This window comes from Balaenoptera borealis (genome assembly GCF_965194805.1).
Source record: "Balaenoptera borealis genome assembly, chromosome: 16".
NCBI lineage: Eukaryota > Metazoa > Chordata > Mammalia > Artiodactyla > Balaenopteridae > Balaenoptera > Balaenoptera borealis.
This window is the reverse complement of record NC_138872.1, coordinates 16,928,203-16,951,067: the sequence shown is the minus strand read 5'-3', so window position 1 is coordinate 16,951,067 and position 22,865 is coordinate 16,928,203. Positions and strand designations below refer to the sequence as shown.

The 22,865-nt window shown below is 50.9% G+C and overlaps 1 protein-coding gene across 2 annotated transcripts; it reads left to right on the top strand.

Annotated features, from left to right (window-relative positions):
• Positions 1–956: 956 nt before the first annotated feature.
• On the top strand, positions 957–22,849 carry SGK2 (serum/glucocorticoid regulated kinase 2). 2 transcript variants are annotated; one of them, XM_082361791.1, is made up of 15 exons: positions 959–1,192; positions 6,501–6,746; positions 7,893–7,952; positions 8,490–8,539; positions 9,046–9,103; positions 9,311–9,394; positions 10,679–10,810; positions 11,890–12,002; positions 12,298–12,334; positions 13,382–13,468; positions 15,911–16,006; positions 16,674–16,829; positions 18,966–19,055; positions 20,446–20,651; positions 22,450–22,849. In XM_082361791.1, the coding sequence occupies exons 3-14, from the start codon at positions 7,917–7,919 to the stop codon at positions 20,608–20,610; spliced, it is 1,104 nt and encodes a 367-aa protein (XP_082217917.1). In that variant the 5' UTR covers positions 959–1,192; positions 6,501–6,746; positions 7,893–7,916; the 3' UTR covers positions 20,611–20,651; positions 22,450–22,849. The 2 variants fall into 2 exon arrangements, with proteins under 2 accessions (XP_082217918.1, XP_082217917.1); XM_082361792.1 differs by lacking the exon at positions 6,501–6,746 and having other exon boundaries at positions 957–1,192.
• Positions 22,850–22,865: the final 16 nt, after the last annotated feature.

The following is a 22,865-nucleotide window of genomic DNA, read 5'->3' as shown; positions in this document are numbered from 1 at the left end:
CGCCACTTCTGTCGGGGCAGGAGCCAGACACCTGCCACTGTGTGTTGGCGGAGGCCAGGAATGAGGTGTGCAGGGTTCCTCCAGAGCACATTAGAGCAGCCAGTTTCTAAGGCACTAGGATGACTGGGAAGTTATTGACATTTTAATAAAAAGGCAGCGAAGGAGGCAGCATGGAAGTCAGACTCTTGAGTTGCCTGCTAAGAAGGGGGCACTGGGCGGAGGTTTTCTCACCTGTCCAGCAGGCCAGGCCCTACCCCTGCCCTGAGTTAGAACCCTTGGTCTGGGCAGCTTCAGATCAAGCAGGAGAAAGCCTGGGGCGAGCTGAGCCCTGGTGCCTGAGCCTCAGTTCTCCAAAAGGCAGAGCGGGGCATGGGTCTCAGCTCAGCCATGGTTCTCCTCCCAGGACGGTGCCCAGGCAGTGCAAGACCAGGTGAGCTCTGTGCCCCGGCTTTGGCTCAACACAAGAGAGTGCCAGAGGTATCAGGTGATGAGGCTGGCTCCCGAGGGAATGAGCTGCCCCTCCCTGGATGGATCCACGATTGGGCTAATCCCAGAGGCGGGTGGTCCCCATCAGGGAGAGCTGTGCAAGACAAGCCCTTTCCATGGTCAGTTCTCCAGGTTCTAAGAGAAAGGGCAAGTGACTCCGCTGATGGAATCAGGGAAGGCTATGTGGGAGAGTCAGCATTTGAGCTGGAATTGGAGGCGGGGATCGGTGGAGGGGGGCGGAGGGAAGATTTCAGAGAGTGAAATGTGAGTGTTAAAGGGACTTCAGAGCTCCTCCCTGTTAGGCAGAACACACACCGTCATCACCAATTCACATGAGGCTCAGGGAGCTGGAGTCGCTTGCCCAAGGTCACACAACTTAAGCTGTGCTGTACCTTTTTCAAAAGGGTCCCCAGGGCAGGGCCCCGTGGAGGAGCCAGTGGGAGCAGCCAGCTTCGTGATTCAGGTCCAGCGGTTAATTAGTAACCGGAAAGCCCTGCAGCCGGTTCCCAGCCAGCAGGGCTGGGAGGTTGAACTTCAGCTGGTATGGGAGCCTGAGCGAGTGGGTGACAGGTCGCTCCTGACCAGGAAGGTTGTTCGACAAGTCAGGGTTGGGTTTCAGGTCAGAGGGACCATGCAGAGAGGCCGGAAGGCAGAGCTGGGCACGGGGCTGCTGCCCAGGACCTGAGCTGGGATCCAGCGTTCTCAGGTGAGCGGCTCAGCCGTGAGCAGGGCACCTGCCGGCCGGCCTGTTGGTCTACCAAACTGGGGAACTAGTTACCTAGCTAATTTCCTTTCTAACTACCCTATTGACTTCCTTTCCTTCCTAACACCCTCCTTGCTAACTCCCTTCCTTCATTTTTTCTATCATTTCCCTCCTCCCTTCCTTCTTCTTCTTCTTTTTTCTTTTTTTTTTTTTGTGGGATCTTTAGTTCCCCGATCAGAGATCGAACCCAAACCCCCTGCAGTGGAAGCGTGGAGTCTTAACCACTGGACCGCCGGGGAAGTCCACCTCCATCCCTTCTTTGCTCCTTTCCTTCCTTCCCTCTCAACTAATTCTCTGCCTTCTCAGCTGCCTAATTTTCTTCCTTCCTAACTAACCCATTTAATCCTAACTTCCTTCCCACTAACTTCATTCCTTTCTTTTCTAAATTCCTAACTTCTTCCTGAAATTCCAGGCCATGGGCTTTGGAGTCAGACTGCCTGGGTTCAAAACCCAGTTATATCATTTACTACCTAGATGTCTCAGTCAAGTCACTTTGCCTCTCCGTGCCTGTTTCCTCCTCTTTAAAACAGCAATGATGATAGTTCCTAACCCATGGCACTGCAGGAACAGAATAAGACCCAGTTGGTATGCACTGTCATTGGTATGTCATTGCTAGGCACTGGGCAGGCAGGCTTGTAAAGGAATAAATGACAGTAGAGTGAAGACAGTGTAATAACAGAAGTGGGCACAAGGAAGGGAGCTAGGGTTCATGGCACTAGGGGTGGTCTGGCGGGGCTTCTGGAGAAGGCGAGTGAGGACAGATGAAAAGGTTATCTGAGCAGACCAGATTGGTCAGGGGAGTGTTCCAACAAGAGGGAGCTGTGTGACACCACCCGCACTCCCACTGCATTCAGCAGGTCCAGGGAGATGGGGGCAGGTCAGTGTAGTGATGGGGCAGAGGGATGCAAGTCTAGGCTGGGGCAAGTTAGGGGGAGGAACAGGCTGGAGGGTTCACGGAGGAGCTTGGACTACCCACCCCACCCCCCCAGGAGTTTGCAGGGGTCTCTGTAGGTCTGAAGAGTCGGGGAAAAAGTATCGATGTTCATTCAGCCTCTGGCCAGAAAAATCATAGGGCAGTGGTACCAGGAGAGAAAGATGCTGAGAGTTTGCTCAGGTGTGGGAGTCACAGTCAAGGGGATGGGAGAGTGTGTTTGGGGGCAGCAAGCATGTCAAAGCTCCCACCAGGACTTAGTACCTAAGTATTAAGTGAACAGCAACACTTTGAGAATTTTTACACAGTGGTACAAAGATAAAAAAGAACCTAACCCACTGTCACCTTGGGTCATGTCCCTCCAGCCGTTTTTTTGGTGGTTATGTGCATGTCTTTACTTTCTTTACAAAGATGGTATTCCTGGTCACCTACCATTTGGAAACCTGCTTTTTGCCTTGACCTTGTATCACATGTATGTTCCTGTTTTGATTCACATAGGCTTGTATACCATTTTTAAACTAAATTTATTTATTTTATTTATTTATTTTTGGCTGTGTTGGGTTTTCGTTGCTGCACGCGGGCTTTCTCTAGTTGTAGTGAGCAGGGGCTCCTCTTCATTGCGGTGCGCAGGCTTCTCATTGCAGTGGCTTCTCTTGTTGTGGAGCATGGGCTCTAGGCGCACGGGCTTCAGTAGTTGTGGCTCTCAGGCTCTAGAGTACAGGCTCAGTAGCTGTGGCGCACGGGTTTAGTTGCTCCACAGCATGTGGGATCTTCCCAGACCAGGGCTCGAACCTGTGTCCCCTGCATTGGCAGGAGGATTCTTAACCACTGTACCACCAGGGAAGCCCTTGTATACCATTTTTTAGCTGGGTAATTTTCCATTTTATGTATGTACTATAATTTATCTTATCAGTTCATCCCTTGATTCATTAGTCAAATAGGTACTGAGCACCAACCGTATTCCAGGTTCTGACCTAGATGCTGGAGATTCAACAGTGAACAAGAAAAGTCTTTGCCCTTGCAGAGCCGATGTTCTAGTTCAAGACAGAAAATAAACAATTAAAGAGTTGCAGGATAAGATGTCAGAGAGTGATGTGTTACAAAGTAAAATATAAAGCAGAAAATGTGGATGGGGAACCGGTGGGACTTGTATTGCGGTGTGGCCAACCATCCTGGTTTGCCCAGGACTGTACTGGTTTAAGCACTGAAAGTATCACATCCCAGGAAACCCCTAAGTCCGAGACAAACCGGGACAATCAGTTATGCACAATCAGAAAAGTCCTCTCTGAGAGGTGACATTTTAGCAGAGACCTCTGTGATGTTAGTGGAAGCCAGCCATGCAGACATCTGGGGGAAGAATATTCTAAGCAGATGGAAACATAAGTGCAAGGGACAGGAGGCTAGAGGGCGCTCTGTGTGTTTGAGGAACAGCAAAAAGTTTCTAGCGTAGTGAGAGGGAGGGCCTGGAGACCTAGGTGGAGATGGAGATGGGAGCCGGCTCAGGTGGAATCTTGTTGACCGTGGTAAAGACTTTGGATCTGAATCCTAAGTGTGGTGGGAAGAACAATGGAGTTTTTGAGCAACAAAGTCACGTGATCTGATTTCCAGTTTTAAAGAGTCACTCTGGCTTTGGTGAAGAAAGATTGTAGAGGCTCAAGATAAAAATAGGGACACAGGCATATATACAATGGAATATTACTCAGCCATAAAAAGGAACGATATAGTGTCATTTGCAGAGATGTGGATGGACCTAGAGAGTGTCATACAGAGTGAAGTAAGTCCGAAAGAGAAAAACAAACATTGTGTAATATCGCTTATATGTGGAATCTAGAAAAATAATACAGATGAACTTATTGGCAAAGCAGAAACAGAATTACAAATGTAGAGAACAAACTTATGGATAACAAGGAGGGAAGAGAGGGGTGGGATGAAATGGGAGATTGGGATTGACATATATACACTACTATGTATAAAACAGATAAGTAATGAGAACCTACTGTATAGCACAGGGAACTCTACTCAATGATCTGTGCTGACCTGAATGGGAAGGAAATCCAAAAAGGAGGGGATATATGTATACATATAACTGATTCACTTTGCTGTAGAGAAGAAACGAACCCAACATTGTAAAGCAACTCTACTCCAATAAAAATTAAAAAAAAAAAAAAAAAAAGAAATAGGGACACAGTAGGGATGCTAGGGCAATAATCCACGCAAGTGATGATGGTGGCTCAGGACAGGTTGCAGTAGTTTCTGGATATATTTTGAAGGTGGAGTCTAATGGGATTTCACGGTGGAATGGAGGAGGGATGAGGGTGCAGAGTTTCTAGAATGAATTCCGAGTTGGTGGCTTGAACTTTTGAGTAGGTGGTAGTACCATTACTGAGATGGATGTCAGAGGGAGGAGCAGTCTGGGGCAGAGTGGAAGGAATCAAGGTCAAGACTTTCATTCTGGACACGTTAAGAGTGAAGCGCCTCTAGGCATCTAACTAGTGAAGTGTTGGAGAAGCCAGAGTCAGGAGAGAAGCAGAACTAGAGAGATGAGTTTGGAAATTGTGGCATTTAGTCGACACTTAAAACCATTAAACTGGCTGTGGTCAACTGGGGAACAAGTATAGATAGAGGCCGGACCAGTGTTTCAGGGTAAAAAAGAGGGGAATCCAGTGGAAGATCTGAAGAAGGAGCAATCCACGAGACAGGAGGGAAACCGGGAGATCCTCAAGCCAGCTGTGAAAAGCAGGTTATGTCCTCAGAGACACTGACTTAGATGAGGACAAAGAATCCATCGCTGGCTCTGGCACAGGAGGTCATTGGTCCACTCTTTTGGAGGCATGTTGGGATGACAGCCTCTTTGGAATGGGTTCAAGAGAGAAAAGGAGGAGGAGAGGGGACTAAGTCCAGACAACTCTTTCAAGGACTTTAACTGAGAAGGGAACATAGCAGTGGGACAGTCTCTCAAGAGGGATGTAAGTTCCAGAGAGGGAGCTATTACAGCCGGCGGGTATTCTGAAGCGCCCTACGGTGGGACACTGAGGTTATTATTATTTTCATTATTGTTTTCCTGTTCTAAGCAGTGCTCCTAAATGAAGGCTGCATCAGTGTCTTGTCATTGAAAAGAAATGTCCTCGTTCTGGGCATTTGTTTTGCCAACATGATATCCTGTCCATCTGTGTATTGGTTCAACATTTCTGTTCTTAAAAAATGGAGAGCTCTGATACAGTTCTTGGGTTTTCCTTGTATGACACCCCCACTTCGGAGCCCACAGAGAACCCCCAAGGCCACTGGGCTTAGGTCCCTCCCTGACCAACCCCCTCAGCCCCAGCTGCACAGATATCCACCCTGTGGTGAACTACAGAGGTCTGGGTGTGGCATGTGGTAACCACACAGAAAGTTCCAGAAGGGCAGGAGCTGTGTCAGGCCCTGTCAACTGCTTCATTCCCCAGAACACCCCATATAACCTCTGTGAGAGAGAGGAAGGGACCCTATGAGTACCTGATTATCGCACCAGGCAGCAAGGCTTTCATGCACCAGGGTGCCACCGGGACCCTGCTTCCTGGCTCTTACACAGCCAACCAGCCCTGCCCTGGAGACAGCAGCCAGAGCCCCGGAGGGCCGGCAGGGAAAGGCCCAAAGGGCCAGGTGTTCAGCAAAGACCAAGGCCACGCTGACTGAACCAGACACCCAGGCGCTGAAACACCTGCAGGTTCTTGGGAGGCAAAGGGCTCTCGGCTGCCACGGTGAGGTCTCTGGAACCTCATCTTCAGCCCTAGATGGTCTGCACCAGGCCTTGGTAGGCCCGGGGGAACATGTCTCCTCACAGACAGGCCCCCTACACACACACACACACACACACACACACACACACACACACATACAACACACACACACAATTTACTGATATACACCGATATGAACACAGACTCACAATGACGACTGTCACACACAGGTATCACACAGACTCACACTTACACACATACACACAGCACGTTAACATATATAGAGGTACACACTGCCATGTCCACACACTACACTACACAGAGACTCATTGAAGCACATCTCCACACAGTGAGAACAGAGAGTCACAGATGTACAGACACACCGACAAAATTATACAAACGTGGTCACACTGATGCACAAATACCCTGACATACAGGGACACACTGATACACCAGACAGACAGACACACGGACACACATTTCTGCACGAAACACCTGCACACACACTCCTTGCCCCACACGCTCACACGCATTCTAACAAGCCCCAGCGTCGCCCGGGCTCTCCGGCAGCTGTCGCTCACCCCATTCCACCCACACCCCCCAGGGGGAGGCGATGTCCCCGAGGGAACAGAGGTCTTCGGTCCCTTCTTAAGCCCCGCTGGCTCCCGCGTGACATCAACAGCCCCCTTGCTGCGGCCGGGAGTTCCGAGCTGGGTGCCGGGGCCGGGCCGGCGCCAGGCACAGACACTTCGGCCCTTGTTGGGAGAACAGAGAGAGGCTCTCTTGTCCGCTGCCCATCCTCCGGCTCCAACCACTGGTTCTCCCAGCGGCCTCTCCTCAGGCTGCGCAGGTACGTGGGGCTGGGGAGGCCGGGGCCTGGCAGAGGGGCTGTCAGGGCCAGGCCAGGGGGGCGTGTGGGCTGCCTGCGGGAGCACAGGCACGGGGCCCTGGCTGAAGCCAGGCCGCACTCCCTACCTGGGCAGTTCTGTGGCTCACTCTCTCAGGGCTTCACAGGGCTGGGCCATTCCCTCGCTTCCCCTGTGGTCACTTTCTCAGCTCCCAGGAAGGCCAGGGGGTGATTGCTCCAGGGACCCCCTTGTAAAGACGGGTGGTCTCTACTGCAGCCCAGGTCCCACAGTGGGCCAAAGCTGTGCTCCTGGGAGGTACAGTGCCCAGCAGCCCCCACGAGCACCTGGGTTCCCAGGTGAGATCTCGGTTCTTGGCCTTGATCTTCCAAGCAGGGATAGGGCTATGGGGTCCTGGGCACGCTGAGCCAGGGCCTGGACATACCGGCCTCCTCCACCCTGCAGGCTGGGGGCAGGGAAGACATATGCTCCTGGCCACAGAGACCGTTGGTCACACTCTCCACTGTTTCATCTCAAAGAGACATAGGTCAGTGGGTCTGTCCATGGCTCTGGCCCAGGGTCCCCAGGGCAGCTGCCCTTCCAGGGACATTAGGCGGAAGTCTCTGTGGCAGAGAGATAATAGTCAGCACAGAGCCCAGCCCGGGGCTGTCCACAGGGATCCAGGGTTGCAACATGCCTGTATGGGATCTGCGGGAGCCCAGCCTGCCCCTCACAAGCTGCGGGACCCTAGGCAAGTCCCTTTCTGGGCCTCAGACTCCCCCCGCAGTGAAATGGGGGGAAGGGTTCAGACTTCATGCTCTGCAAGAGTCCTTCCAGCCTTGGCCATCCCAGATATCCAGAGTTGCCCTGACTCACAAGGATCTTGCTGCCCTGGCTGTCCTCAAACCTTGAAAAGACTCAGCCTAGGAGGGGCCACTCCTGACCATCCTCCCTCTCTCCCTCCTGAGACGTTTGATGGGAGAGGCTGGATCCAGGGGATATCATTTCTTGTCCCACGCAGGGGTTACTGGCCTCGGGCAGGTGTCTGGGTTGGGGAAGGGTGGAGAGGGCAGTGGTGCCTAAGGCCCCAGACAGGTGACACTAATTCTCCAACATCAGCTCTCTCATCCTGCTTCTCCTTGTGTCCCCAGAGCCCACCTGATCACTGTTACAAGATGGACTCTAGCCTGGCTGGGACCCCCAGTCTGCAGGTGAGTGGGTCTTGGTTTCCCCACCCACCACCGGGGGGGGCTCACTTCTTCCCAAGGCTGAGGAAATCCCTGGAAGTCCCAGTCAGCCGGTGGGCGGTCCCAGGACTGGGGGTGCCCACAGGGATCACTGTGAGCCCACAGAACTGGGCCGTTTGCAGGGTAAAGAGAGAAGAGACTTGGGCAAGGGCTTCAAGAAGTAAATGGGGTAGAAAATCATGGGATTGGACCTGAGGACACCTGCGTTCTCATGCCAGTGGGGCATCCTGGAAGTCCTTGGATGGCTCTTCTCTGGGCTTCAGTTTCCTCACGCTCACATTTGGTACAACGGCCAGCAGCCTCCCAAGGCTGTTGTGTGAAGCAGGTGAGATGGTGGGTGGGTTGGCAGGTGGATGGAAAGAAGGAAGGGAGGAAGGGAGGGAGGGAAGAAGCTTAGTAGAGATATTGGAAAAGGAGCAGGGCTTGGACCAGGGGAAAGAGAGGGGGCCAAGGAGTAGGGACCCTCTGATTTTAATCACTTCTTTCTTTAAATGTCTTTAGCCCCCAAGGGCCAATGGGAATATCAACCTGGGGCCTTCGGCCAACCCAAAGTGAGTTCTCATCTCTCATATAAATTTCCTCCCTGGCTCCCCTCATACCTGGCTCCCCCCTCACCTTGGGAATATAATCCAATTCTCTGGTCCAGCGTCAAGATCCTCTGCCATCTGGGCCTAGGACCGGCCCCTAGCTTCATCTCCCACTAATTCCCCAGCCTCTGCCCATGCTGAGCCCTGTGGCTGAAGTATCCCCCCAAAGTCTGCATTACTAGCAGCTCCCCACCCTCCAGGCACTTCTCAGTCTTTGGAGGTCAGATTCCTTTGCCTTCTATGCTGTTGCGTCTGGTTTTCTCCCGACCTTGTCTGTTTTTACTCGATTGTGAGATCCCCAGGGGCAGGGGCCAGTCTTATAAGACCCTCTTGGCTGGGAGAACATGGCATTCTTAGAAAGCTCCCTGCCTTCTCCAGCTTCAAAGTTAAAAAGAAGCTCTGATTTGAACTAAAGCATCAAGTTTCCCAAGCTTGCAAATGCTGACCCGTGTTCCTCCCTCGTCCCCCAGTGCCCGGCCCACCGACTTCGACTTCCTCAAAGTCATTGGTAAAGGAAACTACGGGAAGGTGAGTGACCCGTGAGCATGGAAGGCCTGGGTCTCCCCTTCTCCGGCCTCTTCTGCCCCCTGCTGTTACTTGCACATGCAGAGAGGGAGCTTACAACCTGCAGAATCATGGGCGCCGGGCAGGGGCTGGAGGCCTGCGCTGCCATCGAGAAATACAAAGCCTGGAGGAGTAGTCACCCACGGGTTCTGCATTCGTCTTTCTGCTCAGGTCCTACTGGCCAAGCACAAGTCCGACGGGATGTTCTACGCAGTGAAGGTGCTACAGAAAAAGTCCATCTTAAAGAAGAAAGAGGTACCAGGGCTTGGACCCAGGCATCTCCTCTCTGCTTCTTGATGGCCCCGCCCCCAGCCTCAGGTGGCTTCCAAAGATGGGTCCCAACTCTGGGCACAGAGGTGACCCAGCAGGGGGGCCGGGTGGTGCCCAGGATGCTGACCCTTCCCCAGGAAGGCAGGCTAGCCACCTTACCCCAAGGGCCTGCAGGGGACCCGGCCCGGCCCTCTGCCTTCCCCTAAAGATTCAGGGCTCCATGGTGGACCAGTCCTCTGCTCTGTTAGGTGCCAGCCTCCCCATCTGTGCAACGTGGGGGGTCACACTTCAGGCTCTCCAAAGGCCCTGCAAGCTCCAGCCATCTGGGAGTTCTAGATACTTCTGCTGACTTGAGTCTCTATTTTTTTTTTTTTTTAAGAGAAGAGCTCTTTTTTTTTTTTTTTTAATTAATTTATTTATTTATTTATTTATTTTTGGCTGTATTGGGTCTTCGTTGCTGCGCGTGGGCTTTCTTTAGTTACGGTGAGCAGGCTTCTCATTGTCGTGGCTTCTCTTGTTGTGGAGCACGGGCTCTAGGCATGCAGGCTTCAGTAGTTGTGGCACGTGGGCTCAGTAGTTGTGGCTTGCGGGCTCTAGAGCTCAGGCTCAGTAGTTGTGGCGCACGGGCTTAGTTGCTCCGCGGCATGTGGGATTGTCGCGGACCAGGGCTCGAACCCGTGTCCCTTGCACTGGCAGGCGGGTTCTTAACCACTGCACCACCAGGGAAGCCCTGACTTGAGTCTCTTAACACCAACTCCATGAGAAGGACAGAGCGGGCCCTGAGAGAGAACTGAATGTCAAGTTGGAGGACTCAGGAGAGGGAATTAATGCTAACAAGGACATCGAAGGGCAGGTGTCCTTCAGAAAGCTGAAGGAGGTGGCCTTGCAGCTGGCCTTGAAGATAGGATTCCGATGGTCTGACAATGGCATCCTGGCAGGGGAACAGCAATCAAGGCTGAATGTGGATAGCACTCAGCTTCTTCCCTCTGCAGGATTGTCCTTGGGACTCATTTATGCGGTATTCACATAGCTTTGCTTACTGTCCCAGGGAGGCGGGCGGGGCATTTGGATCCAGGGCTGGAGGTGCACCCACGTGGACTGGTCGGGGATGAGGTGGACCACACAGAGTCCTGGATGCTAAGCAAGGAGCCTGGGCTTGGCTTTCAGGGCAGTGAGGAGCCACGGTGGGTGTTTGAGCAGGGGCACGAGAAGGTCCTGGGTGGGGTGGCCGTGTAGGCGGTGACACGGCCCGTCTGTGTGACTCTGCAGCAGAGCCATATCATGGCGGAGCGCAGCGTGCTCCTGAAGAACATGTGCCACCCCTTCCTCGTGGGCCTGCGCTACTCCTTCCAGACGCCGGAGAAACTCTACTTTGTGCTGGACTATGTCAACGGGGGAGAGGTGGGTATAGGTCCACCTGGCGCCTTCCCTGCCCGGCTCTCAGGAGGAGCTTTCCATCCCACATGCTCATGGTGCCCCAGGTTCTGGAACAATCTCCCCTCATCCTTACAACAGACCCATTCTGCAGCTGAAAAAAACCGAGGCTTGGGCAGGTAACTCACTTGCTCAAGGCCACTCAGCCTGTACCAGGCAGGGACAGGATTTGAAGGCGGGTCTATCTAACTCCCAGCCATTATCATTACTTGACTTCCACGCAGAGCTGCCCAGAATCCCTTCAGTGGACCTGGGAAAAGTCAATGTTAGAGGAGCTCTGTGGTCAGTATTTTTAATGCCCCCATCTTACACCAAAGACCACTGCATGGGAGTGACCAGTCCCTGTGGGAATGATCTGAGGCCACCTGGTGACCCAGAAGCACAGCTGGGATAAGCTGGGCTCCCTCTTCTGCCTCTCTGAGCAAGATGACAAGATGGCCCTTCTCAGTGACCCCAGATTTAACCTGTGTGACCTCATGCTCTTTAGCCTGATGCCAAGAGGGAAGTTTTTGTCCTGCATCCCTAAATTCCCTGGTGGAGGTAAAGGGCTTTCTTTGTCAGCCAAATGGACCAAAGCAACTGGCCCAGGAGCAGATCTAATCCAGGCTCAGTTTGACCATCATAATCATTTTATCACCTGGGTTGGAGGAAAAGCACATCTTTGACACACCCAGGTTCACATCACATCTCTGCCAGTTACAGTACGTGACCTTGGGCAAGTCACCTGACTGCTCTGACTCTTCCAGTTTCCTTTTCTGTGAAACTGGCCTCCTACTTGATACCTGGAAGGTAGTCAGGAAGATGAAAGGAGATTAGAGATGTGAAAGGGTTTGGCTGGAGGCTGAAACTCAGTAGGTGCTCCATCCCTGCTATTCATCTTTCCTGCTGACACCTTGCCCGCTCTGTGGGGTAGGGGCCAGCATGCCCTTCTTTGTATGAGGACATTGCAGCTTAGAGAGTGGGTCACTTGGCCAGCTGTCCCCCACCCCACACTCGAGGAGCTGGAGCCCCCCAGGAACCCGCTCACATGTCTCCTCCCCCTCCAGCTCTTCTTCCACCTGCAGCGGGAGCGCCGGTTCCTGGAGCCCCGGGCCCGGTTTTACGCCGCCGAGGTGGCCAGCGCCATTGGCTACCTGCACTCCCTCAACATCATTTACAGGTGAGGCCTGCCTGTGGCTCAGAGCTAGGCCTGGCCCTTCTGCCCCCACAGCCAGGCGTTGTATGGACCCCCAGATCCTGCTGAAATCCTGGTGAACTTGGTCCTCTGTCTGAGGAGGAGGGCCCGCCAGCGAGGGGAAGCCTCCTCCTTCCTGGGATTGAGCGCCCATCCTCCTCGGGCTCTCCCTGTGCAACTCTGCGTCTCCATGAACAGTCCTCTTGCAGGACCCCGGTCCCCAGCTCACGTCACTAAGCAGCTGTGACATCACAGCGCCCTTTTCTCTCATTTTCTGCAGGGACCTGAAACCAGAGAACATTCTTTTGGACTGCCAGGTTGGTGGGTATGTGTGTGTGCGCGTGCGCGTGTGTGCTGTGTGCCCATGAGTGTGTGTGCACGCATTGTGCATGCGTGCCTGTGGCTAGGGACGCATTCAAGTATGTGTGCGCATGTGTGCCTATGCCTGTGTACACACGTACCCGCATATATGTACACACATGTGCGTTATGTGTACACGTGGCTACGTATCCATGTGCATGTATGTGTATACGGGGTGGGGGGCAGGGGTGGAGCCCTGTGGAGGCTCGAGGATTTTGTAGTCCTTCCGTGTCATAGACTGCGTTCCCTGGAAATAGACTCTGAGATGGAGCACTGGGTGCAGAAGTCTCCTGGGGAACGCTCTCAAGAGATCCACGCTTAAGGGGGTGAGGAGGCAGGGCTGGGCAGAGGAAGAAGCTCACCTGCCCTGTGGTTGCAAGTGAGGCCTCCTCAGCTGATCTGACAGGGGTGGGGTGGGCCTGAGCTGGGATGGCTCTTCAGAACTGTTCCAAACTGAGGCAAGGAGGCTGGGCATTTGTGCCCCTACATTGACCAGTCATTGGATGGGGATTGCCTCTTGAGAGGGGGCATGACTTTGGATGAGGGCAATGGCCCAGCATGGGGGGATGGGTGGGACAGCTCCTAAAGGGGGGATCTGGACAGAGCCCCGCAGCATCCACTCACTGCTCTACCAACCACCCTCTCGCTCAGCTGCCACAAGGCGTGCTTGCTGGGTCCCCAGCCCTCTGTTAAGGGGGCTGCTGCCACTACGCCCCTCCAGCGAGAACATTCTGGAACTGCTGCTGTTGTAGGTTGTCGATCTGAGTTTGTGATGAGCTGGGGATAGACAGTGCAATGCCATCTCCCCACCTGGCCCCTCTGCTGCTCTTAGGATCCAGGTTAGAAGCACTGAGTCTCTGAGTGGAGCCGCCAGCCCGTGCCTTTGCCAGGGACATCAGACCCCACGGTCGCTGCCCCAGATGTGGCATCCAGGCTTTGGGGATAGACCTGGGTATACCTTTGGCTCAGACCACCCTCCCACCCCTGCCCTCCCTCCACTATAGGGACACGTGGTGCTGACGGATTTTGGCCTCTGCAAGGAAGGTGTAGAGCCCGAGGAGACCACGTCCACGTTTTGTGGCACCCCCGAGGTAAGCTAAACCTCCTGGGAGGGGCAAGGCTGGGAGTGGATGAGGCCACAGCTCCTGATTAGGGCCACCAGGTTATACCAGAGGGACTCACTTCTTCCACCCAAGCACTTTCCCGAGCTGGCTGTACACTCAGCCTTGGTTCCCTCCTCTGTGTCATGGGGGCAACAGCTCTAGGGGCTGCTGGGACCCGGCTGGTGAAACTCTGCAGCAGTGCTGTCCGATAGAAATAGAAACAGAAATGCAAACCATATATGCAATTTAAAAATTTCCAGCAACCACATTTAAAAAGAAAAAAGAAAGAGGAGAAATCAATTTTAGTAATATATTTTATTTAACCCAGCACAGGCAAAATAGTATCATGTCAACATACAATCAACATAAAATTGTTGAAATATTTTATTCTTTTTTTTCTAACTAAGTCTTTGACCTGGTGTGCCTTTTATACTTATGGTCCCTCTCAGCTCAGATCAGCCACATTTCAAATGTTCGGCAGCCATGCGTGGCTAGTGGCTACTGTATTGGACAGCACTGCCCTACAGGGTGAAGTCCGTGTGCCACAGGAGGCCCTGGCCTGACAGTTAAGATCGAGGTTTGCAAGGGTAAAGACACTGGTCTACCTCCTTCTTCCAGCCACCAAGATCCTGGAGGGTTAAAATTTGTGAGTCTCAGCAGTAATTCACATAAATCTCTCTGTCCTGCCAAGGCCTCCCTGCAGCTTTGGGGTTAAAAACCTTTCCTTAAACTCCTTAAACTCCTTGGACCTTGGGCCCAAAGGGTTTCCCAGCTGCTTGGACAGATGTCTGGATTGGGGGTGGGGGACTGAGGCTGTGAAGGGCTGGCAAGTCCTCCCAAACTGGCATGGGACAGGAATTTAGCTTTTGTTTTTCTCCATGCGCTTGAAAATCTGGGTCTCAGATTTCAGCTGTCTCCTCAGTTTGGTTTTAGGGGAGCTGATGGACAGACGGCCTCTCTAAGCAGGAGCTATTGTCTGTGTTTGGGTATGGCAGGGCGTCCACGGACAGAACTGGCCTCCCAAAGCCTAAAAGCCCAGCCGACACTTCCTTGGACACTGCTGGGGCGAGGAGCAGGGGATACGGCACCTTGGATGGTGTCGGAGACACGTGGCCCTGACAAGTCTCTTCCATGACTCAGCCACTGCCATGGTGCTGGGAGCACAGACAGGAGTAACCACAGTTGCTCCCATTGTTCAAGGGGTAACACATATGTTAGCATGTGTCCTTAACACAGCCCCTAGGGAGGGATTCTGCGGTCCCATTATGTGGATGAGGAAACCAAGGTTCTAGGAGGTTCAATGACCTGCTTGTGACCACACACCCAGTAGGGCTCAGGTCTGCGTAATTCCCTGCCCCTCTCCATACGCACAGTCTCCCGAAGTGGCTTTGTCTGTTGCTGAGACCCCTTTCCTCAGTGGCAGAGACACCAGGCTAAGAGGCCACCAAGCCCTCGGGTTTGGCAGGAAGCACAGCTCTGCCTCAGGTTCTCTCCTTGCGCAAGGCACAGATACAAGGCACGCATTCAGCTGTCAGGAGGAACTCAAGCGCCACCTCCTCTTTCCTGACTCCTTTCCATTCATCTGTTACTAAGATTTCCAGTGCAAGCATGTGCCACACTGACTTACACTTTATCCGTTAGTCTTCCCACTGCCCCATGAGTATTCCCAGGGCTTTCCTAGTCCCAAGACACTGATTGGATGCTTTTGAGCAAATTCGATAAAGGCACCCACTTTGGGCAGAAAAATGCCCAAAAAATTCCCCTTTAAATATATGTCAGTTGGGACTTCCCTGGTGGCACAGTGGTTAAGAATCCACCTGCCAATGCAGGGGACATGGGTTCGAGCCCTGGTCCAGGAAGATCCCACATGCCGCATAACAACTAAGCCCACGTGCCACAACTACTGAAGCCCGTGCACCTAGAGTCCATGCTCCACAACAGGAGAAGCCACCGCAATGAGAAGCCCACGCACTGCAGCAAAGAGTAGCCCCCACTTACTGCAGCTAGAGAAAGCCTGCACAGCAACAAAAACCCAACATGGCCATAAATAATAAATAAGTAAATTTTTAAAATAAATAAATATATGTCAGTTGTCAGATGCACCCCTATACTAGGGTTATGGCTTGGTAAGTTGATCATAGCCAGGCTTGCAGCCCCCTTTACCCCTTTGGCTGGTACTTTTGTGTGGTGCACAACACATACAACTGTACAGGGCAGTCCTGCCTGATCTCCTCTATGTCCCTAGCACACTGGCAAAGAGCCCCACGCAAATCAGGTCTTTGACAAATGGATGCTGAATAAACATATGCACAGACAAGTAAATAACACAGCAGGATCAACCGCTGTTGAGCTTTTCCTCCAAGTGCCTTGCTTACAAATGGGGAGACGGAGGCTGAGTGTCTTTCAGATAAATGTATTTCCCCTCAACAGTACCTGGCTCCAGAAGTGCTTCGTAAAGAGCCTTATGATCGGGCAGTGGACTGGTGGTCCTTGGGGGCCGTTCTCTACGAGATGCTGCATGGCCTGGTGAGTGGGGTGTAGCGGACTCTGGAAGAGATGGGGGTGGATCTGTCCCTTGTGTGGCCTCCTCAGGCTCCTTGAGGAACTGAATGAGCCACCACTCCTCTCCAAGCTGAAAAAAGATGTTGCCAAAGTGAATACAAGGATTAGATATATTTTTTCAATAAAGTCAGTTCCGCACTTTACAACATACCGTCTCACATGTTACTCCTGTGGTGCCTCCTGACAAGGAAACTGAGACCCAGAAAGGTCACAGTGCTGGGAGGTTGTGGAACCAGCCCCTGGACCCAATCCTAGGCTGCCTGCTCTTCTCATCTGAAAAATTACAACCTGTCTCAAAGGATGGTTGTGAGGCTGGGATGAAATGACAGGAAACTGTTAACTTTGCAAAGTGCAAAGTCGTTGCACAAGCTGGATTGAGAGACATGGGATAGAGGAGGCACCTGGGGGATCCACAAGCCTCACACTGGTAGGGAGAGACTTCTTGGCCTTCCCAACAGCCTGTCCGCGGTGCTGGATGCCCTTAGGTCTCTGTCTCGCTCCAATCTGCCACGTGAGCCGTCGCACAGACACAGGTCTGGCTGAAGCCTTCCAGCTGCCCACTTTGCTCCAAGTGTCCCTGAGAACCGTGCCCACTTTAGCATGGATGATCCTCCCGTCTCTCTCTCACCAGCCGCCCTTCTACAGCCAAGATGTGTCCCAGATGTATGAGAACATTCTGAACCAGCCGCTACGGATCCCTGGGGGCCTGACAGTGGCCGCCTGCGACCTCCTGCAAGCCCTTCTTCACAAGGACCAGAGGCAGCGGCTGGGCTCCAAAACAGACTTTGTAAGTGACCTGCCAGTGGAACACTGGCCCCTCGTGGGGCTCTCAGCTTCCTGCAGAGGCAACCCAGAAGCAGTGACATGCATCCAGCTGTTTTCTAAAACCAGGCAACTGCTAATTCACACATTTGGAGATTCACAGCTGCTGCTGCATACTTATTTCCTTCATTCGAACACTTTTATTCAACCAGTATTTATGGAGCACCTACTATGTGCCAGGCATTGAGCTAAATGCTAGGGATTCGTTAGACTGGGCCTCTGCCCTTATTAAGTTTATGAGGGGAAGGCAGACAAACAAACACAAATTATTACAGAGTATGACAAAACGATAAGAGGCCAGACAGGAATTCAGGCAAGGCTTTCTTGGGACTTGTGCTATATAGCACGAGGGGGCAAAAGAAAGTAACAGGTGCCCTTGCTTGCTCTCTGAGGAGGGTGGACTCATTCCTTAAATGGGGTGAGAGTAGGGGCAGATCTGTGGGTTGGGCAGGAGGGGTGGCTTAGGTGATCTGCCCACCCCCTTGGTGGTGTTGTGTGCAGGGCTCATGCCCGGTATCCTGCTTTTTCTCCCAGCACCTCAGAAGTGGCAGTTGGTTTTTGGCCTTTTTGTATCTTATGGTCCATAATTTTTCCCAACTGTGCATGCTCCCTAGAAGTTTGCTCTTCTAGCGTAGAAGTTGAGATGCATGGATTGTGAGACAGACTACGTGGGTTCAGATCCCCCCTCTACCAATTACTAGGTGCAGGAGCCTGGGCACGTGGCTAACCTCTCTCTGTGCGTCTGTCTCTCCATCTGTAATAACAGCACCCAGTTCAGAGCTCTTATGAAGATTAAATAATATATACAAACACTTAGGCTAGTCTCTGGCACGTAGTGCTTTTTCCTTTTTTTTTTTTTTAAATTTATTTATTTATTTTTGGCTGTGTTGGGTCTTCGTTTCTGTGCGAGGGCTTTCTCTAGTTGCGGCGAGCGGGGGCCACTCTTCATCGCGGTGCGCGGGCCTCTCACTATCGCGGCCTCTCCCGTTGCGCAGCACAGGCTCCAGACGCGCAGGCTCAGTAGTTGTGGCTCACGGGCCCAGTTGCTCCGCGGCATGTGGGATCTTCCCAGACCAGGGCTCGAACCCATGTCCCCTGCATTGGCAGGCAGATTCTTAACCACTGCGCCACCAGGGAAGCCCACGTAGTGCTTTTTAAGTGTTTGTACAAACTGCCCTATATGCAAGATACTGTGAAGTGTAACAACACTTAGGGCATTTGCCTACCCATCCCTGGACAGCCTAAAGAACAGGGCTTTCATGAAGACAGGTCCCCTCCTTCCCAGAGGAAATTTGCATCTTAAAAAATATGTATGATTTTTAAAATAAGGTATACATTCCCATAGATCAAAATCCAAAGGATATTCAGAAAAAGTCCCTCCAGCCACTGAGTTTTTTCAATTTGGGGGCAATGAGTGTTACCAGTTTCTTGGGTGTTCGTCTGGAAATAGTTTGGATCTGGCTTTTTAGCAACCCCCCGGGGGGTTTTGATATGGAGCCAGAGAATCATTGAGAAACACAGATAGAGAGAGGGTCCTGCTGGAACAGGTGGAAGTTCGTGCCACCACTGGTTTGGATTAGGAGAGAAGTGGTGAATCACGCCCAGGGCTGAATCCTAAATTCTGGATCTTTGGGAAACTGCAGCTTTTCTTGGGGCTTTATTTCCCAAATCTTCCTTAGTGAGTCGATTTGCTCTATTTCTCTGGTTAGAATTCTGGAAGAGTCAGGATGCACTGAAGCAGAATGGGGGACAGGGGCTCCCCAAGATCCCCCGGGGCCCCCAAGAGCAGGTTCTGCTGTCTTGTTCACTGACATACCTCTACAGCCTAGTATGGTACAGAGTAGGTGCTCAGTAAATAGCTGTGGAATAAACAACTGCTACGAGGAGAAGGCTGGAGTTCGAGATAATGGCGAAGGGGAGAAGTCTAACTGCGGACACTCCTTTGTCCCAGAAAACCAACCAGAATGGCAAGTCACCTTCCTAGTGAAGAGTTTAGGGCTTGACAACCAGTTGCCAATAGAGTTGGAGCTCCGAGGCATGTGAGGTGGGGTGGGAACGCCAATGGAAAGGGCTACTTCTGATCAGTACCTTCTTCCTGCAGCTTGAGATAAAGAACCATGTATTCTTCAGCCCCATAAACTGGGACGACTTGTACCACAAGAGGCTGACTCCACCCTTCAACCCAAATGTGGTAAGAGGTCTTCACATTCTAGATTCTGGATTCCCAGGGCTGATGGAAGCTTGGAGGGTATCTGGGGAGGGTATCTGAGCCCGCTCTCTTTCTACAGATGGGAGAACCAAGGGTCCAAGAGGCTCAATGATTTGTCCAAGGCCACCCCATAAGTTAGAGGCAGAATTGGGTCTAGAGCCCAGAAGTCCTGACTGCCAGTTGAGCTCTGTGTGAGGAGCCAGGCTGCCACTTCTTTACTTTTAGCACCAATAACCCTCGTTGCAGCGCTCTTTACAGTTTTTAAAGCACTGTGTCATGGAGCACACCCAGACAGAGAGAAGCCCTGTAAAGATTTTCTTTCTATGTTTAGCTTTTTTCCTGATAATAAAAATGGCATGTACTCTTTCTAGAAAGTGTGTAAAACAGATGTTTAAAGCATCAAGGAGAAAAAGCTTATTATCTCGCTACCCAAGAGAAAGCACCACTGGCATGTTTCCTTCAAGTCTTTTCTATGTTTTTTACATAGGTCACACTTCATATATATAAATATCATCTCTCCCCTCTTTCTTTTTGCTAAAAACTATGTCATTATTTACTATGTCATATAAGACATTATAAGTATGATTTTAAGTGACTGTATAATATTTCAGCCCTATGTTGGCAACATATTCTACCACATTCCTAATGGTGAACTTTAGGTTATTACCATTTTTTCTTTATCATAATGGACTGATGAATAGCTTTAAGTGTATATCTATGCCCACAGTTGTGATTATTTCCTTAAGATGGATTCCAATTGGGGAATTACCAAGTCAAAGAATGTGAATGTATTTTTATTTATTTATTTATTATTGAGATATAGTTGACTTACAGTATTATATTAGTTTCAGGTGTACAACATAGTAATTTGATAATTTTATACATTATACTCCATACGAAGTTATTATAAAATATTACTATATTCCCTGTGCTGTCCATTATATCCTTGTAACTTATTTATTTTATACCTAGTAGTTTGTACCTCTTAATCCCCTTCACCTATTTTACCCTTCCTCCCACCCCTCTCCCCTCTGGGAACCACTAGTTTGTTCTCTGTACTGTATCTGTTGTGCACATGTTTTATGTCCTTGATTTATACTGCATTCATGTCACAATCTACTTCCTACCAGCAGCGTCTGGGGGGTTGGTGTGGAGCAGGTAGGGTGCTGGGGTGGGGGATGGAGGAATTGATAGATTGTTATTGGACCTCATGGAATACAATGACCAATGTAAATGCATGGATAAGTGACAATTAAGTAAGGATGCCCCTGGGGCACTCAGAGGGCATCACTAACGTCTCTCTCATGGCTGTGGGCTCCTTTGGCAGCTCTGACCCCAGTGTTCCCTTCTTATCATTGTCTTATATTCACAGGCAGGACCTGCTGACTTGAAACACTTTGACCCAGAGTTCACCCAAGAAGCTGTGTCAAAGTCCATTGGCTGCACTCCCGACACTATGGCCAGCAGTTCTGGGGCCTCAAGTGCCTTCCTGGGATTTTCCTATGCACCGGAGGATGATGCCGTCTTAGATTGCTAGAAGAGAAGCACCTGTGAAACCACTGAAGCCAGCTTGTATCTGTAAGAATTACCTTCAGCTGCTAGTCACAGAGACCCAGAGTAACAATAGCTTAAATAAGATTTTTTTTTCCCAGCCCATAAAATAAGGGTGATGTTAGGTGGTCCAGGGCTGGTATGACAGGTCATCAGAGGCTTTCTGTATTTCTGCTCTGCCATCCTTGGCAAGTGGCTTCTACTATTAGGATTATTATGTTATCATAAGATGGTGCTGGAGCTCTAACCACTGCTTCTGTGTGCTGGGCAGGGAAAAAGGAGGAAATGGCAAAAGGGCACCTTTATAGAGCTTCCCCAGCAGCCCCACCCAATGACTTCTGCTTGCATCTCAGTAGCCATCCACCCTACCTGTAATGGAGGTTGGGATATATGTCTGATTAACCGGGCACATTACTCCCCACAATAACACAGGGGTTCCAACACTAAGAGAGAAGGGGAAAGTGTTGGGTAGGCAACCAGCACCTCTTTACCAGAGGGTCTCTTGGTGTTTGGATTTTGATCTCAATGTGTAAAATGACGGAGATGTAACAAGCCTATAGGGTATCACCCAACACCCTCTAATTTTTCTATGTCGATGATGTCTTTCTTTGGGTGGGTGGATTGCACATTTGTTAGGTTTGTCTGCCTGGCATCTGAACCTCTTCCTATATTCAGGGAATCTCCTGTTTTATGAGCCATAATGAGAGGCAATAACTACCTCCACTTACAGTAGCTGAAAATACTAGATACTAACTTTCCCAGCCCCCCCTGCGGCTCGGGCCCAGGCATGTGGCCTCAGGATGCACCTGTGCCAGATTTTTGACTCAAGGAAGGAACTGGGAGCTCTCTTTCATGTGGTAGCTGCGGTAACAACACCCACAAAACTGAGTTCCTGGTGTAGAAGTGGCAACGATATAGCAATTGGTACTTATTGGCAGCATCAGTTTCCTCATCAGATCAGTGCTGCAGCATCATTCCTGTCATTCCTGGGAATCCTTGAGTCTTATTCTCTAGTTTTCTCAATGATTTTGAGAGATTCTGATCCTGTTAACCACTCCTTTTTTGCTTAACTGGTCAAAGTCAGCTTGAGAACATCTGCCTATGCTGAACCAGTTTCTGTGCTAGACTTTTTCAAGTCTCAGTTTTCATCAAAACAACCCCGATGTAGGAACTATCCCCTTTTTAACAATGAAGAAACAGAGTCAGAGAAGTTGTACCCTGCCTGGAGGTCACATAGCTAATAAGAGCCAGAGCTGGGACTTGGAGCCATATAAGCTGACTCTGGGGCTCTCACAGGTAACCTTTGTGCTGGTCTGCCTCTCACTCTGTTAAATCCAAGCAGAATGACTTTCAAAATCTCTAAGGAGAGCCAAGCCCGGTTATGGGAAACGGGGTCTTGAAGAGGAGGCGTTCAATTGGACGCTCATCGTCTGAGCCTGGCTGCCAAGTTCATGCTGTGCTCTACCTCACATGCCTCTGTATGTTTGGCAGGTCTAGGGCCATAGGGAGCCCAGGCTGGGGCTGGTACAGTCCTGGTGATTAGCCATTTCTAAAAGCAATTCTGATTGGACAGAATGTGAGCATATAACACCCCATGAGTCCAGGACACCCTGCACTTGCCTGATGGATCTTGCTGCCTTATTTCAGTGCAACAAAAGTCTTTTTCACAAGCTTGTGGTTCATCACCTACTTCATGGTGGTCTTATTAGCTTTCTGATTTGTGAACAAGAGAAAAACTTTCTTAACATCAGTGTGTGCTGGTGATTTTACTGCATTTTCCTCTTAACTCAGTCCCACTCTTTGCCTTACATTTTTGTTTACCCAGCCCCCTGCCCCAGGTTTATGGGGGATGAAGCTGGAAGACCATGGAAAACACACCAATGACACTGACACTGACCTACTGGGGATCAAAGCTGAGTCAAGAAGAGCTACTATTATCCTTTGATATGTGCTGTGAATTCTGAGAAACACTATGATTTGATTTCCATCTTAATACCGTCTGCTAATAGACAAATGTGAAATATGATGAGGGAGAGGCCAAAATCCCCCAACTTCCCAAAGCAAAAAGCAACAGAGCGTAGTTGTCAGAAATGTGATAGTATTGTCAAAGTATACAACCTGCTATGGGTTGTGAAACACGTAATGGTTCTATCTGCTCTAAGACTGTAAAATCACAAAATTTTCACCAGGATAGAAAATAAAAATGAAAAATTATGAATCTTGAATTGATCTGTTCAATAT

Coding starts and splice junctions, on each gene's coding strand:
- SGK2 (XM_082361792.1), top strand. CDS start 7,917: ATGGACTCTAGCCTGGCTGGGACCCCCAGTCTGCAG. Junction 8,540..9,045: donor GGGCCTTCGGCCAACCCAAA/GTGAGTTCTCAT, acceptor CTCGTCCCCCAG/TGCCCGGCCCACCGACTTCG. Junction 13,469..15,910: donor CGTTTTGTGGCACCCCCGAG/GTAAGCTAAACC, acceptor TCCCCTCAACAG/TACCTGGCTCCAGAAGTGCT.